This window comes from Durio zibethinus, chromosome 7, assembly GCF_047325235.1.
Source record: "Durio zibethinus cultivar Kanyao isolate XHJ-2024 chromosome 7, ASM4732523v1, whole genome shotgun sequence".
NCBI classification, from domain to species: Eukaryota; Viridiplantae; Streptophyta; class Magnoliopsida; order Malvales; family Malvaceae; genus Durio; species Durio zibethinus.
Genome location: NC_143168.1, coordinates 28022137 through 28044080, shown reverse-complemented (window position 1 = coordinate 28044080; position 21944 = coordinate 28022137). Strand labels below are relative to the sequence as shown.

The following is a 21944-nucleotide window of genomic DNA, read 5'->3' as shown; positions in this document are numbered from 1 at the left end:
CTCGAGCTCGAGCTCAACTCGATAATAATTGAACCGAATTCGAATTTTTTTCAAATCGAATTCAAATAATTTATGAGTATTAATGTATCATTTACACCTCTAAATACGAAATCTTTCAAAGATGAAAAATAAAAAAAATGTCAATAATTTCATGAGTCACCCTTTTAAGGATTTATCAAGTGGGATCTTTTAGGTTGAGAACAAAGGTGAAATTGACCAGAGTTGTGCTTAAGATAAATTTAAAAAGCGAAGGACATGGGCTTGGATGGCTTATCTGATGAAGAACTAATTAATCACTGTCAACAAATGTCAACAGGTGTTAGGTTGTTCTTTTGTCAACTATTCATTGCACACAAACTTGGATGATTCCTAGTAGCACAAAAATTGACTTTGTGTAACCTTTTTGAACATCAGTCCACTTCATAGAAAATTAAGGCGCCGTCTCTTTGTTTCTTGAAATTAATGATCAATTCTATGCAAAAGTTGTTAAAAGATGAGCTTAACGCAGTTTATACAATTATTTTTATAGCATCCAACAGCTCTGGATTTAAATTCCGATACCTACAATCTGACCCTTCTCCTTTTACCAGGCTACCATCTGCGTTGTATAAAAAAAAAAAAGTTGTTTCCCGCTGCTAAAATCTTCAGTTTGAAGCATATATTCTATTTAGAGATGCAATCCACTGACATAATCTTTAAATCTTTAATATATAAGAACTTTGCATCTTTGGATAAACTGCGATGATGTAAAAAGGACTAGCCAGTTACATTAAAATGGGGTTATGGCTTAATCATTTCCTTGCATACAGGTATATTTTGCTTTCACTAAAGATGGTAAGAGAAGAAAATGAGGTGCAAGAGAAAGCATTTTTCATGACAAATGAATTCTCTGATCTAATGAAAAATCATTAACAGCAGAAGCACATCATTTTCCTACAGTAATATAGCACTATAATAGTTTAGAGCCAAACTTTGTATCCATTTCTTTTGATTGTAGTGGTTGTTAGAGTTGCAAATGGAAGCTGAAATAGTTGCAGCAATTTAAAATGGGTTCATCATTTACTTCCTTTGTGGATTTGTCTACTTGGGATCTCCTAATTAAAGAGGCAAAAACAGTGCATAAATAAAGCTATCCAGTATTCACATATTATCTTGGAATCCAGCTCAGTTTTCCTCAATGGTTTGTGATCAATTAACTTTTTAAGTTCTGAAACTAACTTTTAAATTCATTTCACCAGGCTTGAGCAAGGAATTTCACTCAGAGCTCCAATTTCGACAAATACAGTGAACCTTGGCAAGGGAAGCCATATAATCATCAGACCTAAAATGAAATTGGGCAATGTGTAACAATATTATATTGCTTTTAGTTGCAGTGGTCATGAATGTGAATATATTCTCAATTCAAACCTTTGTCCATAAGGAGAATGACATGCTGAAAGAAGGTGAAATTTGGCAGCATCTGATTTCCTCTGCAAGGTGAAAACCAGAAAGCAACAATTCCAAAAATATATACAAACATTTTGTAAGCAATGATAACATGATAATCAGTATTGCTTGAAACATCAAACACTTTCATGGGTCATCACCAATTTAACAAGTATGATATTGAAGGATCAGAACAAACCTGAGATTCATAGTAAAGTCCCGCATATAAAGAAGCATAGAAGTACTCATTCTCCTGGCCATTGGAGAACGCAGCAACGAGCTGTATAGAAAAATTAAGCGTTTAGTTAGAAATATAGAACATGTTTTCATGGAAATTAGTACAGACAGGGAGAGTAAAGATCCGCGGAGGAGGGGAGGTGAGGTTCAACTCAATCAATACCTTTTCTGGATCACCTCCATCTTTAAACATGTTATAAGCTTCCCGCATGACAGGTCGTGGATCTCTGCCAACCTGCATTTAGATAGTAACCAGTTAGACAACATGTAGCTTCCCACATGACAGCTCATCTGATCTCACTGTGACTACGCCTCTGTGCTGTTGATACTTCAACAGGTGAACAATAAGGTGATATATAGTTCTTTAAACATTATCAACTCATTAGAAAGCTCGTTCATTACAAGGTAAGATTTTGTTGGCTTACTAACTATCTTGTTAGCCTTATTTATTCTATTACTTACCTCAAGAAAGCGTTGCCTTGCTCCATCTGCTCCATATAATTGAGCTTCACAGAGAAAGCACCATATTGATTCCTCAGTATCGTTTGGGTTTTGTGCAACATCTAATCTAAACTGCTCAGCACCTTCTTCAAACCTAAAAAGAACCAAAACCCACCTCAATCTCTTCAGTTTGTATCAAATACTAAACAAATAACTATTTCCCCCTTTTGTTTTGCTCCAACAAAAATGAAGAAAAAAAAAATCAGAAGATAAAGTTGATAATTTTCAATGATCTTTTTGCAATGAAACATAAAGAGACCTTAACTAAATTGAGTTGTAAGTGCCATCAAGCTCAATGAAGCATCAAATTGTGAAATTCCATTCCTTTTCCCTACCACGATTCAGCGTAACCAAAGCAAAGTAAAATGCAGAAATATAGAACTGTACCTATCAAGATAGTACAGTGACAGCCCCCTTTGCCAAAGATCTATCATAAACATTGTTAAAATCCACATTATTACATAAAGGTCCAACATAAAAGGGACAATCTTTAGGAACTTACATGCCTTTTGTCGGGAATCTAACTCAATTGCCTTGTCAAACTCTGCTAAAGAACCTGACACATCACCCTTTAAAAGCAAAAAATCACAAAACTTAATAAATTTAAACAGAAAAAAAAAGTAACAGAATCAAATGAAATCGAAAGAAAAAAAAGATTTACCTACCTGTCTAAACAGTAACATTCCACGTCTTATAGCAATTACAGCTTCCCTTGCATTGTTATTGCCAGTTAACGCATCCCAGATTCTAGAAACTGAAGGAAGAAAGAACAATCTTCCGGAGAATGTGAGACTGAGAGATGGGTATTGGAGATTATGGATTCTTGAGCTGAAAGAGAATGGCCTATCGGTTTTATGTGAAAACAAGGAAGAGAAACAAGAAGAAGAAAAGGGGGATATAGAAATGGTGGGTTTGAAGTTTTGAGTTAAAGCCATGGATGTGAAAAAGAAGCAAAACCAGCTCCAAGATTTGGGTACTAAGACACCTCAAGTGGAACTAGCGAGTTGAGCTGAGTGATTTACGATGATGGAGAGATAAGGCGCCAAAGGTAACGGAAGGTTAGAAAACCAATTGCCAAACTACAGTTACTTTTGGGCTTTGGACCAAAAAAAGTTAATTGGGCTTATTATCAAAAAGAGAAAAAAGGTTCTTGGGCTATGACTTCAAATTCATCCAAACTCTCAGGTGTGGCGAAAGTGGGCCGATGAACGAATTGGACGGTGTTAACTTTTATATTTCAAAATTAATTTTAATATACAGTTATCGTGAGATTTATGATTTTTTTTTTTAAGAATATGATATCATAACATGATTTTATAATTATGAATTTATCAATTACTATAATTTTTTTACAATTATTTATTTATCATATGTTATTATTTAAAATTAATTACATGAAATAGAAATATTATATTAATTAATAAATTTGTAATTTAAATATCATATTAAAAAATTTTTAAATTTAAATATTATTTTAAATATTTTATTATAATTTAAAAATCATTCCAAATATTAAATTATCAAATAGTGACCAGGACGATGTTCGTTGCGTTATTGTCAACGTTGGGACTTGCATCACCATTTAGGCCTTTTTTGACCTTTCAAAAACAAATATTAAAGGCACATCCAGCAACTTGTATGATAGAGGCAATTCATCACATTCAACTTTGTCATGTGATCAATGCCTAACCTATTTTATATGAGGCCATTTCTAGTTCAATTGTTAGTTTTACATGTCTAAATTGGTTGCATGAAGCAAATTTGTTGACTTACGGCCATACATTTTTTTATCAGAATAAATTTATATTTATCATTGAATTAAATATCGAGGTATGATTTTTTTTTTTTTGACATAAAACCTAATAAATATCAAATTTTGGTTATCCTACTATAATTGCATGATTATCTAATTTTTCTTTTAATAACTTGTAAATTATAGGAACTTCCTCCAAATTTGACCTTTTGTTTTTTTTATTAATAGTGATCACAATTTTTTGTCGTATCAATAAACCATATATTTATTTGAAAAAATATCGTGTGGGGATGTTTTTTTTCTTAAATAAGAATGATATTTCCGTATGAATCTTTAATTTTAAGAATTGACAAATTGTCCACGAGTTAGAATAAAGTTTAATGTGGATCATTCAACTAGTTGATGTGGTCCTATAATTCGTAAGCATAATAGCTTGAGCCATATAGATGGGGGCTAAAGTTGTAAAACTATTCAACAAATAAAGTTAGAATGTTCTAAATGCAACTCTTGAATGTATTAGTGCTTGCCTAAATCTTTCTTTTCAGGTATAAAACCGAACAGGTTGCCAAATTTTTGGTAGAATGCAATTGGATTAAACTTCGAAAAAAAGTAAGACATTTTAAGATCAAAGAGGTAAAATGAAAAATTTTTCAATATAAGTCCGTTGTCATTAATTGATCTATCTCTTTTGTGCTTTCAGGTTTTTAGCCCTCGTAGATACCTCCGCAGCAGCATAATCCATCCTCAGTTTTGAACTCCAAAAAAATCCCAGATGCCTTTTTCCAGCTAGGCAAAAATGATAATTGACAAAAACTTCTAGCAGTAAAATACTTGGAAATGAACTGTTTTTCTTTACATATATATATATATATATATATATATATATATATTGCTCTCTCTTCATATATTTCAAGCAATGACCTAAAATATACATCCATGCATCTTTCAATTTCAAACCTGTCAGACTTACTCTTTATAAAAATCAGTACAGAATTGCCACAAGCTTTAATGCTACCTTTTGAGGTGCTACGGAACACATGCTTTCTTTATATTTTTTAGTTTCATCTGCATTATTGTCGCTTCATCTATCTATAATTCTATATATACCCTTTACCGGATTTTGAAGTTAAATTCACACATTGAAGTATTGAACAACTACAACATGTTACCAGAAGATTGTCTTTCTATTATTCTTTCCTTCACCTCTCCAGAAGATGCATTTAGATCATCCTTCGTTTCATCGACTTTTCGATCAGCAATTGGTTCGGATATGGTTTGGGAAAGGTTTCTGCCTCCTGATTATTCTGAAATAGTAATGAGTTCGGTCACTCCTCTGAAGTTTTCTTCAAAGAAAGAACTGTTTCAGTGTCTTTGTGAACCAGTTCTCATAGATGCTGGAAACAAGGTAAGCTTTCGTTGTCTTGACAGGTTCTTATCAAGGGCAAGAAAATTCCTGTTTCTTCGTTTGTCCTTTCTTATTGAAAAATCTTCATCCTGTTGAGCAGTTTCAAATATTGACTCTTTGGTTTTAAATGCGTTGAAGATAAAAGTCGGAGTTCATTAATTTCAGTGTCATGTCCAAATTATTTTTCTGCAAATTTTATGCCATCATCCTATTTACTATTGAAAAGTTGAATTGAATTCCAATACTGCATTTGATGCTGAAGGGCATTGAATCTGCGTCAGATATGCAGAACATTGGAAATAGCCATTTTTTACCATGAATTTTGCAACCTCTATGTATTTTTAAACATTGAGTTTCTATTTTTACAGATTTTCAAGTTGGAGAAATCATCAGGCAAGAAATCTTACATATTATCTGCAAAAGAACTTTCCATTACATGGAGCTCTAATCCATTGTATTGGAGCTGGATACCTTTGTCTGAATCAAGGTTGGTTTCAATTTGCTTTCATTTGCTACCAATAGATGCTACCAATAGACACAAGTTGCTTCATGATTTCATTAAAGTAGTAATTAATGCAAGTAAAATAGGTTAGGTTTGCCAAATTCATATTTTGAGGTCCATCATTATCAGAAATGAGTTTTACTTAGGAAATTGTTATATGGTTTTATTTCTTTTCCAGGTTCCCCAGCGTGGCTGTGTTAAGAACTACTGATTGGTTAGAAATTCGAGGCACTATCAGGACTCAAATGCTGACCCCAAATACTACTTATGGAGCTTATGTTATAATGAAAATCTCAGACCGAGCATATGGTCTTGATTTAATGCCATCAGAGATAACATTGGAAGTGGGAAACCAGGTTTCTTCTAGCAGCGTTTTCCTACACCATCAAGAGAGCAAGAAACAGATGGAAATGCTGAAATCGATTGAAGGTAATAACCAAGGAGCTATGAGTGAAAGGGAAGATGGGTGGATGGAGATTGAGTTGGGAGAGTTCTTCAGTGGGGAAAATGATGGGGAGGTCAAGATGAGTTTGATGGAGGTAAAGGGTTGTCATCTAAAGGGAGGGATTGTAATTGAAGGTGTTGAATTCAGGCCAAAAGACTAGTGAAAAAGAGAAGATGTTTCATATTGTAATTTTTTCCATTTGCCCAATGATTCCATAAAATCCAGATCCCATTTTGTCTCTGCCCAAGGATTCCATAATAACAAACAATTATTATAAAAATTCCCGCAGTTAGATTATGCTGATCCAGTGATCTCCGCTCTTTTTGACTTGCATTTTGTCAGTCATGTAAAGCAAACGAAAGGGACGGTTATTTGAATATTAAGAGCCCCCAGCTTTGATTTCTATGACCGATCTTTTTATTTACTCGTTTCGCTGGAAATATTTATAACCAGCAAAGACCCATTGGAAAAAGTCCCACAATCTTTATATTGGATATATAGTTTTGCTTTTAGTTTAGATTCTTTCAATTGGTTTCAAGACTATTTTTCTTTAAAAAAATGGACTGTTTCGACTTGAACATGTTGCCAGAGAGCTGTGTTGCTGTAATTCTGTCCCTCACCTCTCCCCCAGATGCTTGCAAATCTTCGTTGGTATCAACTGCTTTTCATTCAGCAGCAAAATCTGATTTGGTTTGGGAGAGGTTCTTGCCATCTGATTATCATGAAATTGTCTCCAAGGCTGGTAATACCTTCATGTTTTCTTCAAAGAAAGAGCTTTATCTCCTCCTCTGCAATCCTGTTCTTGTAGCTGACGGCAAAATGGTTAGTTTCCAGTGACACTAGATAGCGAAAGCACTTAAATTTTAATGATATTTTAGTAGATTTGACCTCTTTAATCTACTGTTTTTTCATATGTTTTATTCAATGTAATGAAGAGCTTCAAATTAGAGAGATCAACTGGAAGAAAATCTTACATTTTATCAGCAAGGAAGCTTTCTATAACCTGGAGCAATTATCCAATGTTTTGGGTTTGGAAACCCATCCCTGAATCAAGGTCGGTGCTTTTGCTTCTATTCGATATTGTTAATAGTAAATTAAGCAGACAGTTTCTGAATTCTGATACATAAATTTCTTGTTATTTAGATTCTCAGAGGTAGCTGAACTGAGAACTATCAGCTGGTTGGAAATTCATGGCAAGATCAGAACCAAAATGCTTTCTCCAAACACAAAATATGGAGCTTATCTTTTACTGAAAATCGCTGACCGTGCATATGGGCTTGATTTAATACCATCAGAAACATCTGTTGAAATTGGCAATCAAGCATTCAAAAACACAGCTTATCTGCGTAGACAAGACAACAAGAAACAGAGAATGGAAAACTTGTTTTATTCAAACAGGAAGCAGATGCTGAAATCAAGGGTTATTGAAGGAGATGATCGGGTTCTGAGCAAAAGAGAAGATGGTTGGATGGAGATTGAGCTCGGGGAATTCTTCAATGGTGAAATTGATGAAGAACTGAAAATGAGTTTGATGGAAATCAAGGGTCATCAGCTTAAAGGAGGGCTTATAATTGAAGGCATTGAAGTCAGGCCCAAAGCTTAGTCCAGGAACAAGATAGATATTTTCCCATTATTTAAAGGGTCTTGTCAGGGTGGGGACATGAGTTTTTTTCTTTGATGGATAGAGCTACAAAAAGATATTCGGAAAGTACTGTTGTTCTTTTCCCATGACAAAAAGAGTTAAATTGAAGAACAAATGCCTGTATGTACAGCTAAAATCAATAAGAGGACATCACTCGTTTATTTCTTTGATTCTAACTTGATTATTTCTCAAGAAAAGTAAAAGGAAATAGAAAAAGATGTTCATTTCATTTGTCATATAGCAAACCTTTGGAAATAGAAAAAGATGTTCATTTCATTTGTCATATAGCAAACCTTTCCAATTTTGATGGCATAACTATGTCGACTGTATATCCATCGAGCTTGTGCAATGTCACATGGTCCCAAAGGAGAGAATTTTCTTGTCAGCAATGTAACTCAAAGACTATCCTACACAAGAAACAAATTGTTTGAAGATTTATATAAATAGCAATATTAAAATAAAATATGTCATATTTGATAATTTAAAAAATAATAATTATTGATGATACATTTAAAATTATTTTAATAAAAAGTTATCTCAAATCACTCGTATTAAGGAAAATGATCCTACCAATTATTAGAATTTGAGTTTTATTTATCAAGAATTAATTTCATTCATGACAGGTCATTAGAACTTTTTTCCGTACCAACTTTAGAACATTAACAAAATAAATAATATATAGCATGTGACTGTTCCTTTTGGATTAATGAATTTGACATTTTGAAAAATAAAAATACATACATACATACATACATATATATATATATATATATATATACACACACACTAATTATAAGTATGTGCATGGTGTACAAGTAATTTTTATGTTTTAAAATTTATCTTAATAAATATTTTTTTGATATTATAATAATAATAAACACTAACAATTTAATTTTAATTTTGATATAATATCAATAAAAATTGATAACTTTTTATGTACTTTTGATAATAATGATATATACTAATAATTTAATTTGTATTTTTTATATTATAAGTAAAATTTGATAACTTTTTATATAATTTTGATTTTAATAACCTTTGATAAAATTTTAGTAACATTTGATATAATTTTATAACCTTCGATATTACTTTGATAACTTATGATATATTTTGGTAACCATTGATGCAAATTTGATAAGTTTTTATAAAATTTTGATAACATCTTCCTCTTGATATAATTTTAGTAATCTTATGGTAACTTATTATATACTTTTGATAAATATAAAAAATTTGTGCCAGCACATATTTAATAATGAATTCTCGCAAGAAAGTAAAGGTTCAGTTTTAGTATAAGATAATTTTTATATAATAATATTATTATTTTATTTAAATTTAAAATTTTTTCACTAAATTTTTTTATTTAATAGATTCATGATAGATTTATCTTAATCTCCCAAGATGAAATTTGCAACTTCGTTTTTACTAGTAATTAAGGTTCAGTTCCTAACAGCTTTAAGTATAAAAGATTTATCAATAATTGATAATTAAGTTATCATTCATTTAGTGATATTTTATCAATGATTTATTAATAAGCTATCTATGATGTATTACTAAATTATCAATATTTACTACTAAATTAACATGCAAGTACTACTAATTTATAAATGATTTACTATTAAATTATGAATGATTTATTAATAAATTATTGATGATTCACTACTAAGTTATTGATGATTTATCATAAAATTATAATTGATTTACTATTAATTTATTGATAATTTATTCTAAAATTATCAATGATTAATTAATTTACTACAAAATTATCACTTATTTACAATTAAATTATTATTTATTTGCAATTAAGTTTTTACTGATTTGCTATTAAATTATAAATAATTTATATAAAAATTATTAATGATTTACTATTATGTTATTATTCATTTACTACTATATTATCATTAATTTACTACTTAGTTTTTTTATTATTTACTATAAAATCATCACATATTTATTAGTAAATTAACTATAATTCATTATCAAGTTATCACTAATTTATATTAAATTATACTTTATTATTAAATTATTATTGATTAACTATTAAGTTATTGATAATTTACTACTACTAAGTTATATTAATTTATTTTTAAGTTTTCAATAATTAATGACTAAATTATCATTGATTTACTACTAAGTTATTCATGATTTACTACTAAGTTTATTAATTAATTACTATTAAACTAAAATTGATTTACTATTAAGCTATCACTAATTTACTATTAAGTTATCTTTGATTTATCATTAAGTTATCAATGATTAATTATTAAGTTATTATTTGTTTCTTATTAACCTATCATTGATTTGCTAATATGTTGTTATACATTTACAATTATAAAACATAGAATCTAAAAAGTCCATTAATAATATATGAGATAATTAACATTATTGTTTTATTCAAATTTAAAATTTTTTACTAATTTTTTATTGAATAAGTTCATGTTAAATTTATCCTAATCTCAAAATAAAAGCTTTGACTTTGTTTCTGCTAATAACCAGGGTTTAATCTTTGACAGCTTCAAATATAAAAAAAGTTATCAATAATTGACAATTAAGTTATCAATAATTAATACTAAGCTATTAATGATTTACTACTAAATTATCAATGATTTACTATTCATTTATTAATAATATCCTATTAAGTTATGAATGATTTCTATATGTAAATTATTAGTGATTTACTACTAAGTTATTGATAATTTATTATAAATTTATAATTGATTTACTACTAGTTTATCGATGATTTACTAAAAAGTTAATAATGATTAACTAATTAATTATTAAATTATCACTGATTTATAATAAGTTATTAGTAATTTATTATTACATTATTATTGATTTACTACTAGGCTATTAATTTACTATTAAATTATTTATGATTTACTATTTTTATATATTTACTAATATGTTATCATTGATTTACTACTTAATTTTCAGTTATTTACTATAAAATTATCACTAATTTATCACTAAATTATCTATGATTCACTAACAATTTTATTTTTAATTTATATTAAATTATACATAATTTACTATTCAGTTATCACTTATTAATTATTAAATTATCGATGATTTGCAACTAAATTATATTGATTTACTTTTAAATTTTTATTACTAACTACTAAATTATCAATTATGTACTATTAAATTATTATTAATTTATTTAAATTATTTATTATTTACTACTATAAATTTGATTTACAAATAAATTGTCACTAATTTACTATTAAGTTTTCATTGTTTATTATTAAGTTATCAATAATTAATGACTAAGTTATCACTTATTTTTTGTTAAGTTATCTTTGATTTAGTATTATATTGTTATGCATTTACAATTATATTATAATTGCTTTACTATTAAAGTATTATGCATTTATTATTACATTATTACTAATTTACTAAAAAGCTATCAATTATTAACTACTAAATTATCAATTATTTACTATTAAGTTATCATTAATTTACTATTAAGTTATCGATAATTACTACTAAATTATACCGATTACATTTAAGTTTTCAATTTTTAATTACTAATTTATTAATTATTTACTATTATGTTATCATTATTTTGTGCAATCTAAAAAGAAAGTGACCATAATATATTTTAGATGATGTAATTTGTATGGTAAAAAAAAAAACGTAATAAAAAGTGTAAGTGTAAATAACTTGAAAAGCATGAGTAAATGATCTTAATTTACTATCCATAATTTAACACATAATAATAAGTTAAAATCATAAATTTTTATATTAATGTAAGTATCAAAACTAAATTAAATAAATATATACACTATCTATTAAGTCAATAGTTCTAAGATATTTTTCAAAATGTTTAGTTCATGAAAGAATAATATGTATTAAGATAAGTTTTATTAATAATTTAATCAAATTATTAGTGTACATATTTTCATACATATTAGAGAAATACAATTACATATAAAAGATTAAAAATTTTAAAATATTTTATCACTAATAAAAGTGATGAACATTGCCTTATATTTTTATTTTTAAGTATATAATTTTGGGTAAAATTTTATTATATATATGATAAAAGTAATGACAACAGATTTACTAAATAAAGTTTATAAAAATTAAACAGATAACAATTTTGAAAACTATTAAATTCACAATAATTATTTTCATATTGTTCATAAAAAATTTTTACTGCTAAATGAAAAGATTATATATTTTTATTTGTTACTTCATACTTATTATCATCATTGAAAAATATTTTTTTTTTTAATTTTTTGATGCTAATCAACTTCTTCATTTGAAAAAAGTAAAGAACATTGTAAAGCGTCATAATAACCCAAATATATTTATTTATATGTGGTATTCCTAAATGAGTATGAATTATGATATCTTTTTTAAATACAATATTTTAATTATTTTTCTTAACCCATTTAGTAGTAACTTGATAAAAAAATGAAAGATTATAACTCGTTGATCTAAATTAATATTCCTACAGTACGAATTTCAAAATTCTCAAAAGAATATATATATCTTTTGATCTTGTAAGACTTTGGCATAAGAATTTTTTTTTTTTTGGAATTATCATTAGTATTTTATCACTTTCGCATTTAAATTTTTATTATGTTGTGCTCTTATTCTATTTTGAAATTTATTACCAATGTCATAAAAATATAACTAAATTAACATGAATTAATCAACTCAAATTTTAAAAAATTAAAAACTCAAATTGAGTATAAATAATTTTTTACTCATTTTAAATTTTAATTTAATTAAAAATAATATAATAAACATAATTATAAAAATGAACTAACTTGACTTGATTTTAATGTCTTTTAAAAAATAAATAACATAATAGGTACTTAAACTTGAAATGATTGAATATAACCAAAATTTGAATTGAAATAGTAACATAATCAAAATCTAATATTTCTTATTCATCTTCTATAATAATTTAAAAGTTTTTTATTTAAGTTTTTTTCCTTCATCTTCGGTGTCTTATTTTTATTATCTTTGTGGTTAAATTAATTAATTAATTAATTTTAACAATATTTCTAAAGTAAAACTGTAATTATATGTAATCAGGTATACTTTTTTATTTTGATTTAGGACGGTTTGAATACAACTTAAACAAAGAGAAGTGTGATCCAATTATTAATTAAATTTACTCAGATGTATAAGTGAATAATTGAGTATACTATGAATAGAAATAAATGATAAAATTTAACTCAATTTAAATGATCGCTAATCAAAACTCTAAACTCCAACTCAAAATTATGAAAGGTTAAATTTTAAGACAATTGAAATACTAAATATACAATTAAATAAACATTTTTACTAATTAACTCCATAAATTACTTTTAAGTTTAGTTAAATTATAATTTATGTTAATATTTTTATATTAAATGTAATAGCGATAATTAATTTGATAAATTTCAATTCTTTTGAATAAATATTGCCTAATATGGTGATCTTAAAAATTTTGATATAGTAGTAAACATTTTTCAATTAATATAAAGGAAAAAAAATGAAGGAGTATACAATGTTTCTTTTAGTAAAAGAGTTTCCCATTAATCCTAAAAAATTTAAAATCAATATATTTGTATTTCTTTATTAAAATATCATGTAGCACTAAACTTTTTTGTCATGTAGAGAAGATAGAGTTATGCATAACCGGTCAATCTTTTACCTCATTTTTTTGCTTAAGATAATTTTCTATTGGTATTTTCATCAATTGAATATAATTATACGTTCTACTAATTGAAAACTTACCTTTCTTTTACTTAAAAAATTTTATTATACAAATTTTTATTATATAAAATATTAAAAATATATAATTTTAAAGCTTAAAAAGAAATAAAATAAATTCTTAACCTTGGTATTTGTCATATTTTCTTAAGAAAATTTCAATTCTCATAATAACAAACTTGTTATATAATACCTATATAATTTATAATGATTTTATTTTTAGTATTAACAACATAAATTTTCATGAATGAATATAACTTTTGCATAAAAACATTCAAAAGATAATTCCAAGAAATTTATCATACCTTAAAAGAATTAACTAAAAATAATTAATTTTACTTCACATAATAATTCTCTACTTAGAATAGTTCATGTTAGGCCTTCAATCACCTAGATGATAAAAAAATGAATTATTTAATACAATTATGAAAGATTAAATCAATTATTGTATCAATCAAGATGAAAAATTCTTATATGGATTTGATGGACCCAATCTTAAGTTATTGGTAACTCCACCTGCTCTGAATAATTTTATTATATAGATGAAAAGTCCAATTAAAGTATTTAATCAATCATATAATGTTAATTGCTGGTAAAGGATGTGCAATTTATTTGCATTTAATTTAATATTAATTTTTATTTATGAGAATAATAATTATAAGATTTTAGAAGAAAAAATACAAAAGAGAAATTAATTATAGAGATCAGACTAAAATGTAGGAATAATATGTTAAAGAATTATTTTAAAGGACCAAAAAGATTTAATTATGCTATCAATAATCAAATTAAATGATCCATTCATAAAACGTATAAATAATAAAATCATTACCATACATATATAGTTAACAAATATATTAAAACAAAAAATTAAAAGGCAAAAAATAGAAAAAAAATATGCTTCAATATTTTAATAATGATTATCTTTAATAAATGTATTTAGCAGCATAAACTACATATACAATTCATTTTTACAACAACTAAAGAAATAAATTCCATATAATTATTCTATTTTTATGCACACTAAATTTTGATCTTATTCTATTTGTATTTTTATTTATGTGAAAAGTCATTCTAATTATTAAAAATGAGTCTAATAATAAAAAATCATTTAAATTAAAATTTATAAAAAAATACTAATGGTATTTTAATAAATCGCTTTTAATATTTTTGAAATTAAAATTTTATTAAAATAATTTTAATCAATCACTTTTAACACTTTATTAGTCTAATTATAAAAAAAAGTCTAATAATAAAAAAAGAAAATTCATTTAAATTAAAATTTATTAAAAAATTACTAAGGATATTTTCATTAATCACTTTTAACATTTTTTCAATTAAAATTTTAAAATTTTAAGAAATTTAATTTCATATAAACTCTATTTTTAATTTTAGTTGATATAAATTAAACTTAAATTAATTAATAAAAGTTATATATTTAAGGATAAATTTATTAATATAAAAATTCATAGGGATATTTAGGTTAATACATTTGGAGTGAATTAAAATTTTAAAATTTAAAAAAATTTAATTTCGTATAAACTCTAATTTTAATTTTAGTTAATTTAAATTAAACTGAAATTAATAAATAAAAGTTACATAATTAAGGATAAATTTGTTAATTTAAAAATTCATAAAAGTATTTAAATCAATCATTTTTAATATTTTTTTAATTCATACATTTATATATAGATGATATATATATATATATATTTCAAATTAAGTGCCGTATTAAATGGCCAAGATTCTTTACATCCAAGTCAAAGGGATATCTAAAATATAAAGTTAACAACAAACAATATTCTATTACATGATCATGTGCTCATATCTTGTCTTCATGTCGTCATGTAAACAAGAGCCAACAATATGTTGTCATATTAACGATACATTGACCACGCCATGTTTACTATAAACTACTCGTTCAATGCATGATTCCATGAGACGTGAAACACAAGCAATAATTCATTCAATGTCATGCCTTTCTTTTTCTCCTTCTTTGTTTCCCTTTCTTGATTTTGAAAAATGAATTTGGATCTATTGCCTGACGATTGTTTTGCACATATTCTGTCATTCACATCTCCCATTGATGCATGTCGAATCTCTCTCGTTTCGTCGGCGGTTCGGATTTCAGCTAATTCGGACAATGTATGGCAGAAATTTCTGCCATCAGATTATCAGGACATTCTCCCCAGGTTACTGCATCCATTGGTTTACTACTCATCCAAGGAGTTATTCTTCAGGTTATGTAACCCGCATCTAATTGATGGAGGCAATAAGGTAAAGCAAATTTAATTTCAGCACTTGAAATTTCAATTGAAAATTTGAATCAACTTCATGTACTCGATACTTGAACATGGTACTATCAACTGAAAATTTAATAATGTATGGTATCTTTTTTCAAAACTAGCAAATTAATGTCAGATCCCTAGTTTATTAAAGTAGCTAATTTACTAAGAAAAAATAATTTATATACTATTTACTATCTTATGAAAAATATTATGAAAATTTTAAAATTTAACTCAATTGATTCATATAATAATTTTTAAAAATGATATTCAATACATATGAATTTAAATTCTAACATTTATAATTTATTTTTTTATTCTTAAATTACGACTTCTTTGATATTACAAGAAAAAAAATACTCTAAAAAGGAAATGAAAAACAAATTCAACACAAAATTATAGAATATTGAGTCAGCTTCAATTCATTGCTATTTTCTTATATTCAGATTACGACCTTCCTAATATTAATTCACAAGGCTTACTATGTTGGGTTCACACACCATTGATGGATCAATTACTCCGATTGTGAGCTCATTTTGATCCATAGAAAACATGTGTGTACACAAATAGTATAACCTCTTCAATTTTATCTCATAAATTAATACTTAAAAGAAAATTTAACGTAAAAACAGTTTGATTAAGCTATTTTTGTGTGCACAGGTGGTGGATCAAATATGAGTTTTTCATTTAAAAATTCATATTTGTTTCGCCACCTGTGGATGCAAAGGATGGCCTAATTAGAAAACTGCCCCATTCCAATACCATGCCAAAATGAGAGATGGCATATGTTAATGTCATGATTTCTCAATTTGGATGGCTATTGATTATATTTGCATATATATATATATATATATAATTCAACTATTGTCGCCAATTTTCCTTCTTAATCATTTCTTCGTTTCGGATCATTATATTATTCATTTCCAAGCTTATCTTGTATTCAACAAATTGAGGCATGAGTTGAATAAGATTTTTTTTTTTTTTAACAAAAGAGGTAAATCGTCTGTTTTTCAATTCAATTTCTTTCCTTTCCTTTATTCTATTCTTTTTCATAACATTCAAATCAATTATCAACATGGTGATAATTCATCAGTTTCAATTGACAGACGTTTTCATTAGAGAAGTCATCAGGTAAAAAGCGTTATGTGTTGAGTGCCAGGGAGTTGAATATTACATGGGCAGAAAACCCTCTCTTCTGGACCTGGAAACCCTTCACAGAATCAAGGTCGTCTCACATTTTCTATCTTGGTTTCCCCTGCAATGTTCCATTTTATATATAGCAGACGTACATTTAAGCAGCTTCTTTCATTCTCAGATTTTCTGAAGTTGCTGAACTTCGAACCATCTGGTGGCTGGAAATCGGAGGCACAATAAATTCTCGGATGCTGTCTCCAAATATAGTCTATGAAGCTTATTTAATTGTGAAGTTTTTTGATCGTGCATATGGACTAGACCTTTTACCATCAAAAGTTTCAGTTGAAGTTGGACATGTTAAATCAGAAGGGACAGCTTGGTTACGCCAATATGAAAGTAAGAAACAGTGGTTAGAGACTATCTGGCTTTCAAATCAGATTGAAGCTCCGAGATCAAGGGCTTTTAGAAGAATTGAAGAAAGGGTTCCTGGCAAGCGTGAAGATGGGTGGATTGAGATTAAATTGGGACATTTTTATAATCATGGAGGTGCTGTAGAAGTAAAGATGTGTCTAAAGGAGGTGACAGGGACGCACCTGAAAGGAGGACTGGTTGTTGAGGGGATTGAGCTGAGGCCGAAACAGTTGTGAATTAAATAAAAAGCCTTTTGGCTAGCCAAATGATTTGATGGCTGATTCCATATTTGGCTAAACTTTAATAAAATCTTTTTCCAAAAATGTTGTCATGATTTCAGAGCTCTTCACTTTCTTTTTTGTTATTTTTTAGGAAAGAGAGTTGTTACTGAATTAGAAAATTTTGGTTTACCTGAACAACCTTGTTTCTAATTGGTGGAATATCAGTTAGTTTCGCATGAATAATAAATGGAAACTTTCCAAACTTACATTCGGATGGAAATAATTACTTATCTTGAATTGATATTATTATGATCTTACATGTCTTAGAAACATGTTTTAGTGGTTACTACAGGAAAAGGAAGGCAAGAAAAGGAGGAAAAAAACATATAAAAAAATACAAATTAAAATTTAATTTTTCTTTTAAAGTAAAAATTTATTTGAATATAAATTAAAAAATAAAAATTTATTCAAATATAATAAAAATATAAAGCCTTACTTGATAAAAAAAAATTAAAGGATTTTTTTTTTACTATTTTAGCCTTTGCAATTTATAATCCTTTTTGTCTTAACAAAAGGAAAAGAAAAGAAAAAAAAAAGCAATAGAATGGGCTCTCTGGATCCATGAACTAGCCCGAAAAGACTTTGGGCTTTTGACCCAGTTAACATATTTGGGTACAATTGTAATTAAAATAAAAGCAAAGGGTATTATGAAAAAGAAAAAAAGGCTAATTAAATTTGAAACAAACCGGAAACCCTAACCTTCTCATCGTCCCCTTTAAAAACCTGCTTTCTTTTTCGTATAGCCTCGTTCTTCATTGTGACTCTCAGTTTCTGTCTTTCTCTTCAATTCTTCATATTTTTTATTTTTGCAGATTTGGTTAAAAAAGGGGTTTAATTTATTTTGATTAGTCTCTTTAGCCTTTTGTTTCCCCAGTTTTAAAAATTTGTCGATGATGATAAATGTTTAATCCCAGCTCATTATGAGACCTTTTTAAAAGGTCTGGGAATTTACTCTTAATCCAACATTTATCTGAGCCTAAACCATCATTTTTTCCCTTAAAATTTTGAATTTTTGTTGGAATTTTCCTCCATTTTTACCCATTTTTACTTTATTTTTGCTTTGTTTCCTTAATTTTAAATTTTATGCTTAATTTATTATTATTATTTTTTTTGTGTTGTTAAATGTTCCCAATGATGCTTGAAATTTTAAAACCATGCTAATGCTGATAATTGAATGATTAAAATATCAATTTGATACATTCTGAGGGAACTAATCTTTTTATAAATTTTCTTTATTTTGTTCCTAACACAGTAATTATCACAATTAATCTTAGAAAAATTCTCTTCAATGGGTTTTTAGCCTGTTGGCTAAAATTTTAATTTTCCAATAAAGGGGTTTGTTTTTTTAATTTGATAATTCATATATTTGTATAATATAAAATATTAATAATTTATACATTTGAATTATATTTTATGTAAAAATTTAATATTATAATTTATATTGACATAAAAATATCAAATATATTTTAATTTTTTTTAATTATTTATAATTTTTGTTAAAATTTTAAATTATATTATTTTTATATTTTATATTTGTATTGTTTTTTTTTTTTTTTTTTTATCATATTTGAGATTGTGAGATTAACTTTTTTTGTCAAATATTTACTTTGTAGTTTGAAATTTTTATTTTTCAACATCAATCTTAATGACATTATTATTGGATGCTAAATACACTAGTTTATTGGATGATAAATACACTAGCCAGTAGCCATACTTAGGATCAAGCAAATTTGATTCCATTATTGAAAAAAATAAAAGAAAAAGAAGTTAGGTTTTGGTTAATTGGATTATAAATTTGATATTACTTCTAAATAATACTAATCAAATCGATCAAAAAAATATGATTATGATATTGAATCATGTAATATTCATCTTAACAAAAAATTATTTAAATAATATGATAAAATACGTATTACAAACACAAAACTATAGCTCAATTAGGTTGAGCATATCGTTTACATGTGCGCCAATGTTTTTCAGAGGAATTTATCATGCAATAAAAAAAATTGATTTTTATGAGAAATCGATGTCTTACTCCATTACTTTGAAAGAACAAAACAAGAAAACAACAGCCTAACAAATGGTTCGGTTCGATTTGGGTGTCGTTTAAGTAGGATCCGAATCGAACCTATCATTGATTTGAGATATTTTTAGGGCGAATATCTAATCTATTCAATGCTAGGCATAACGAGTGATGATTTTGTGAGCTGAATTGGATATGTTTTGAACTTTAGATTGGGATTTAGGTTTAAAGTTTGTTTTAGGATTTGGTTGGGCCTTGCCCATTGGGTCATAAGATTTTTTTGTCTTGTCATTATTTTAATTTATTAAAATTTCTATTGTATTCAAATCTTCGTCATACATATTTTTTAGTTATAATAATAAAAAAAATGAGATATGTAATATTTTTAATCTAAAGTTAAAAAATTTAACTATCTTTTATATTATATATTCGAAGAAAAAAAAGTTTCAAAAATAAAAATTTTTCATTATTTGATGTGTGATTGTGAATTGAAATTTTGGCCCCTACTTTCTTTAGTTGTTGGGTGGGTAAGTTGTTTTTGTGCTTAGCTTTATATTCAACATAAATTTTATAATTAATGTATTTATATCATATAAAATATTAAAATTTATATATTTATATTATATTTTATAAAATAATTATTTTATTATAATTTGTATTGATATAAAAATATAAAATTTATTTTTTATTTATATTATGTTAATATTATATTATTGTATTATATTTTAAAATATTAAATTTAAATTTTAAAAAAAAAATCTCAAAAATAAAATTTTTTTATTATTTGACTTGTGATTGTAAATTGAGATTTTGGCCCGTACTTTCTTTAGTTGTTGCGAGTTTGAAAATTTTGCATTTACGGTAGATTTGATGTGTAATATATTAAAATTTATGTACATAAAAATTTATATTATAATTTATATTAATATAAAAATATAAAATATATTTTTATTATTTTTTTAATTTATATATAATAATTATTAAAATTTTAAATTATATATATATATATTTTTTGTAATTCTATCGTATTTTAAAATTTGAGATTTAATTGACATAACTAGACCAAATTCAATGGATCTGTCATGTCTCATTCAAATTTCAGATCCTTCCCATTTGGGCTCCTATGAAACATACTGGTTAAGAAAGTTGCCTTTCATTTTGCAGAAAAAATAGAAACCATGAAAGCAACATCGAACCAATTGACCCACAAAAATTAAAATCTTCATATTCACAATTTTCATATTTTTTATAATTTTCTTCTTGCGACGAATGAGCAACATTCTTCTTGACGTGGACAACACAAATCAAAGAATAAAAGGGAAAGGCTGAGCAAGAAAACAGGGGCTGTGGCTGTCCCTGTCAGGCTGTGGGCAAAAAGCTCATCATTGCAATGGGAAATGGTAACATCTGGGGTTAGCATCATCTACCACTACCTTGCTGGTTTTCACGCCTTGCTTTGCTATGGAGTTGGACCATTTTTTGATGATGACACCTTAGTCATTGATTTAACCATGAGAAAGAAAAGTTTGCCCTGAGTCATTTGCTTGATCTCTCTGTAAATTTATGTCATAAACTTGTTAAGCCACAAATCACAAGAGAACATTAAGGAACATTGTGTTAGAAAGGTAAGATTTGACGTGAGAATATCCTTATGCAAGAATGCAAAAAGAAAGTGGAGTAGCTTAGCTATTTTGGCTTCTATCTTAGTATAATTGAATCGAATTCAATCATCGTATTATCAGATTTGAAATTGATATTAAAAATTTAAATTTAATCGAATTTTATTTTTATTTTAAAATTTAATTCATAATTTAATTAAATCACTTTAATTTGATGCGATAAATATGATTAAGTTCAATAAATTATAAATATTAATATTAAGTATTATATTTTTATTATTTATTTATATATATTAAAAATAAAAAATTAATTAATTTTATAAATTTTTTGAATTAATATTAAATTATTTAAATTTGATTCATTTCATTAAACACAACTTCGTAATAACGAATTTATGTCAATTTTTTTGAATTGAATTTAAGTAACTCACCTCTCAAAAGTAACTAGATTAGTTTACATGGCTTTTCAAATCAGCTCATATTAATCTTTCACCTCTTAATTAGATCTAACAATTTGTGTTTTTGTATCGTATTTTGTATTATATTTGACATATATAATGTTATAAATTATTAAA

General features: G+C 26.4%; 4 protein-coding genes and 2 non-coding genes across 7 annotated transcripts; 5 read left to right on the top strand and 1 right to left on the bottom strand.

Moving 5' to 3' along the window:
• Window positions 1-1031: 1031 nt before the first annotated feature.
• LOC111277953 (Tetratricopeptide repeat (TPR)-like superfamily protein) lies at window positions 1032-3205 on the bottom strand. Of its 2 annotated transcripts, XM_022864396.2 has the most exons (8): window positions 2829-3203; window positions 2666-2732; window positions 2551-2590; window positions 2125-2257; window positions 1826-1897; window positions 1625-1705; window positions 1408-1469; window positions 1032-1321 (listed from the first exon to the last, which is right to left on the bottom strand). In XM_022864396.2, exons 1-8 carry the CDS (start codon window positions 3096-3098, stop codon window positions 1255-1257), a joined length of 792 nt encoding a protein of 263 aa, XP_022720131.2. In that variant the 5' UTR covers window positions 3099-3203; the 3' UTR covers window positions 1032-1254. The 2 variants fall into 2 exon arrangements, with proteins under 2 accessions (XP_022720131.2, XP_089620348.1); XM_089764222.1 differs by having other exon boundaries at window positions 2551-2732; window positions 2829-3205.
• A 1181-nt stretch (window positions 3206-4386) lies between these two features.
• Window positions 4387-6571, top strand: LOC111277346 (F-box protein PP2-B15-like). The gene is made up of 4 exons (XM_022863737.2): window positions 4387-4525; window positions 4617-5321; window positions 5690-5808; window positions 6002-6571. The coding sequence occupies exons 2-4, from the start codon at window positions 5079-5081 to the stop codon at window positions 6426-6428; spliced, it is 789 nt and encodes a 262-aa protein (XP_022719472.2). The 5' UTR covers window positions 4387-4525; window positions 4617-5078; the 3' UTR covers window positions 6429-6571.
• Window positions 6572-6819: 248 nt separating this feature from the next.
• LOC111277345 (F-box protein PP2-B15-like) lies at window positions 6820-8086 on the top strand. The gene is made up of 3 exons (XM_022863736.2): window positions 6820-7090; window positions 7204-7322; window positions 7412-8086. The coding sequence occupies exons 1-3, from the start codon at window positions 6827-6829 to the stop codon at window positions 7869-7871; spliced, it is 843 nt and encodes a 280-aa protein (XP_022719471.2). The 5' UTR covers window positions 6820-6826; the 3' UTR covers window positions 7872-8086.
• Window positions 8087-15544: 7458 nt separating this feature from the next.
• Window positions 15545-17930, top strand: LOC111277952 (F-box protein PP2-B15-like). Its single transcript, XM_022864394.2, has 3 exons — window positions 15545-15893; window positions 17008-17126; window positions 17217-17930. The coding sequence occupies exons 1-3, from the start codon at window positions 15639-15641 to the stop codon at window positions 17680-17682; spliced, it is 840 nt and encodes a 279-aa protein (XP_022720129.2). The 5' UTR covers window positions 15545-15638; the 3' UTR covers window positions 17683-17930.
• A 679-nt stretch (window positions 17931-18609) lies between these two features.
• LOC149518296 (small nucleolar RNA snoR69Y) lies at window positions 18610-18709 on the top strand. The gene has a single exon (XR_016343841.1). It is a non-coding gene; the product is annotated as a small nucleolar RNA snoR69Y (small nucleolar RNA).
• A 142-nt stretch (window positions 18710-18851) lies between these two features.
• LOC149518295 (small nucleolar RNA snoR53Y) lies at window positions 18852-18939 on the top strand. The gene has a single exon (XR_016343854.1). It is a non-coding gene; the product is annotated as a small nucleolar RNA snoR53Y (small nucleolar RNA).
• The last annotated feature ends 3005 nt before the right edge of the window (window positions 18940-21944 follow it).

What these genes read in the sequence shown, in the direction of transcription:
- LOC111277953 (XM_089764222.1), bottom strand. Translation starts at nt 3,098, where the DNA reads ATGGCTTTAACTCAAAACTTCAAACCCACCATTTCTATATCCCCCTTT. An exon ending in ATGGAGGTGATCCAGAAAAG is followed by an intron (nt 1,706 to 1,825) that starts GTATTGATTGAG and finishes TTTTCTATACAG; the next exon opens with CTCGTTGCTGCGTTCTCCAA. An exon ending in GACTTTACTATGAATCTCAG is followed by an intron (nt 1,470 to 1,624) that starts GTTTGTTCTGAT and finishes TTCACCTTGCAG; the next exon opens with AGGAAATCAGATGCTGCCAA.
- LOC111277346 (XM_022863737.2), top strand. Translation starts at nt 5,079, where the DNA reads ATGTTACCAGAAGATTGTCTTTCTATTATTCTTTCCTTCACCTCTCCA. An exon ending in TCATAGATGCTGGAAACAAG is followed by an intron (nt 5,322 to 5,689) that starts GTAAGCTTTCGT and finishes CTATTTTTACAG; the next exon opens with ATTTTCAAGTTGGAGAAATC. An exon ending in ATACCTTTGTCTGAATCAAG is followed by an intron (nt 5,809 to 6,001) that starts GTTGGTTTCAAT and finishes TTTCTTTTCCAG; the next exon opens with GTTCCCCAGCGTGGCTGTGT.
- LOC111277345 (XM_022863736.2), top strand. Translation starts at nt 6,827, where the DNA reads ATGGACTGTTTCGACTTGAACATGTTGCCAGAGAGCTGTGTTGCTGTA. An exon ending in TTGTAGCTGACGGCAAAATG is followed by an intron (nt 7,091 to 7,203) that starts GTTAGTTTCCAG and finishes AATGTAATGAAG; the next exon opens with AGCTTCAAATTAGAGAGATC. An exon ending in AAACCCATCCCTGAATCAAG is followed by an intron (nt 7,323 to 7,411) that starts GTCGGTGCTTTT and finishes CTTGTTATTTAG; the next exon opens with ATTCTCAGAGGTAGCTGAAC.
- LOC111277952 (XM_022864394.2), top strand. Translation starts at nt 15,639, where the DNA reads ATGAATTTGGATCTATTGCCTGACGATTGTTTTGCACATATTCTGTCA. An exon ending in TAATTGATGGAGGCAATAAG is followed by an intron (nt 15,894 to 17,007) that starts GTAAAGCAAATT and finishes TTCAATTGACAG; the next exon opens with ACGTTTTCATTAGAGAAGTC. An exon ending in AAACCCTTCACAGAATCAAG is followed by an intron (nt 17,127 to 17,216) that starts GTCGTCTCACAT and finishes TTTCATTCTCAG; the next exon opens with ATTTTCTGAAGTTGCTGAAC.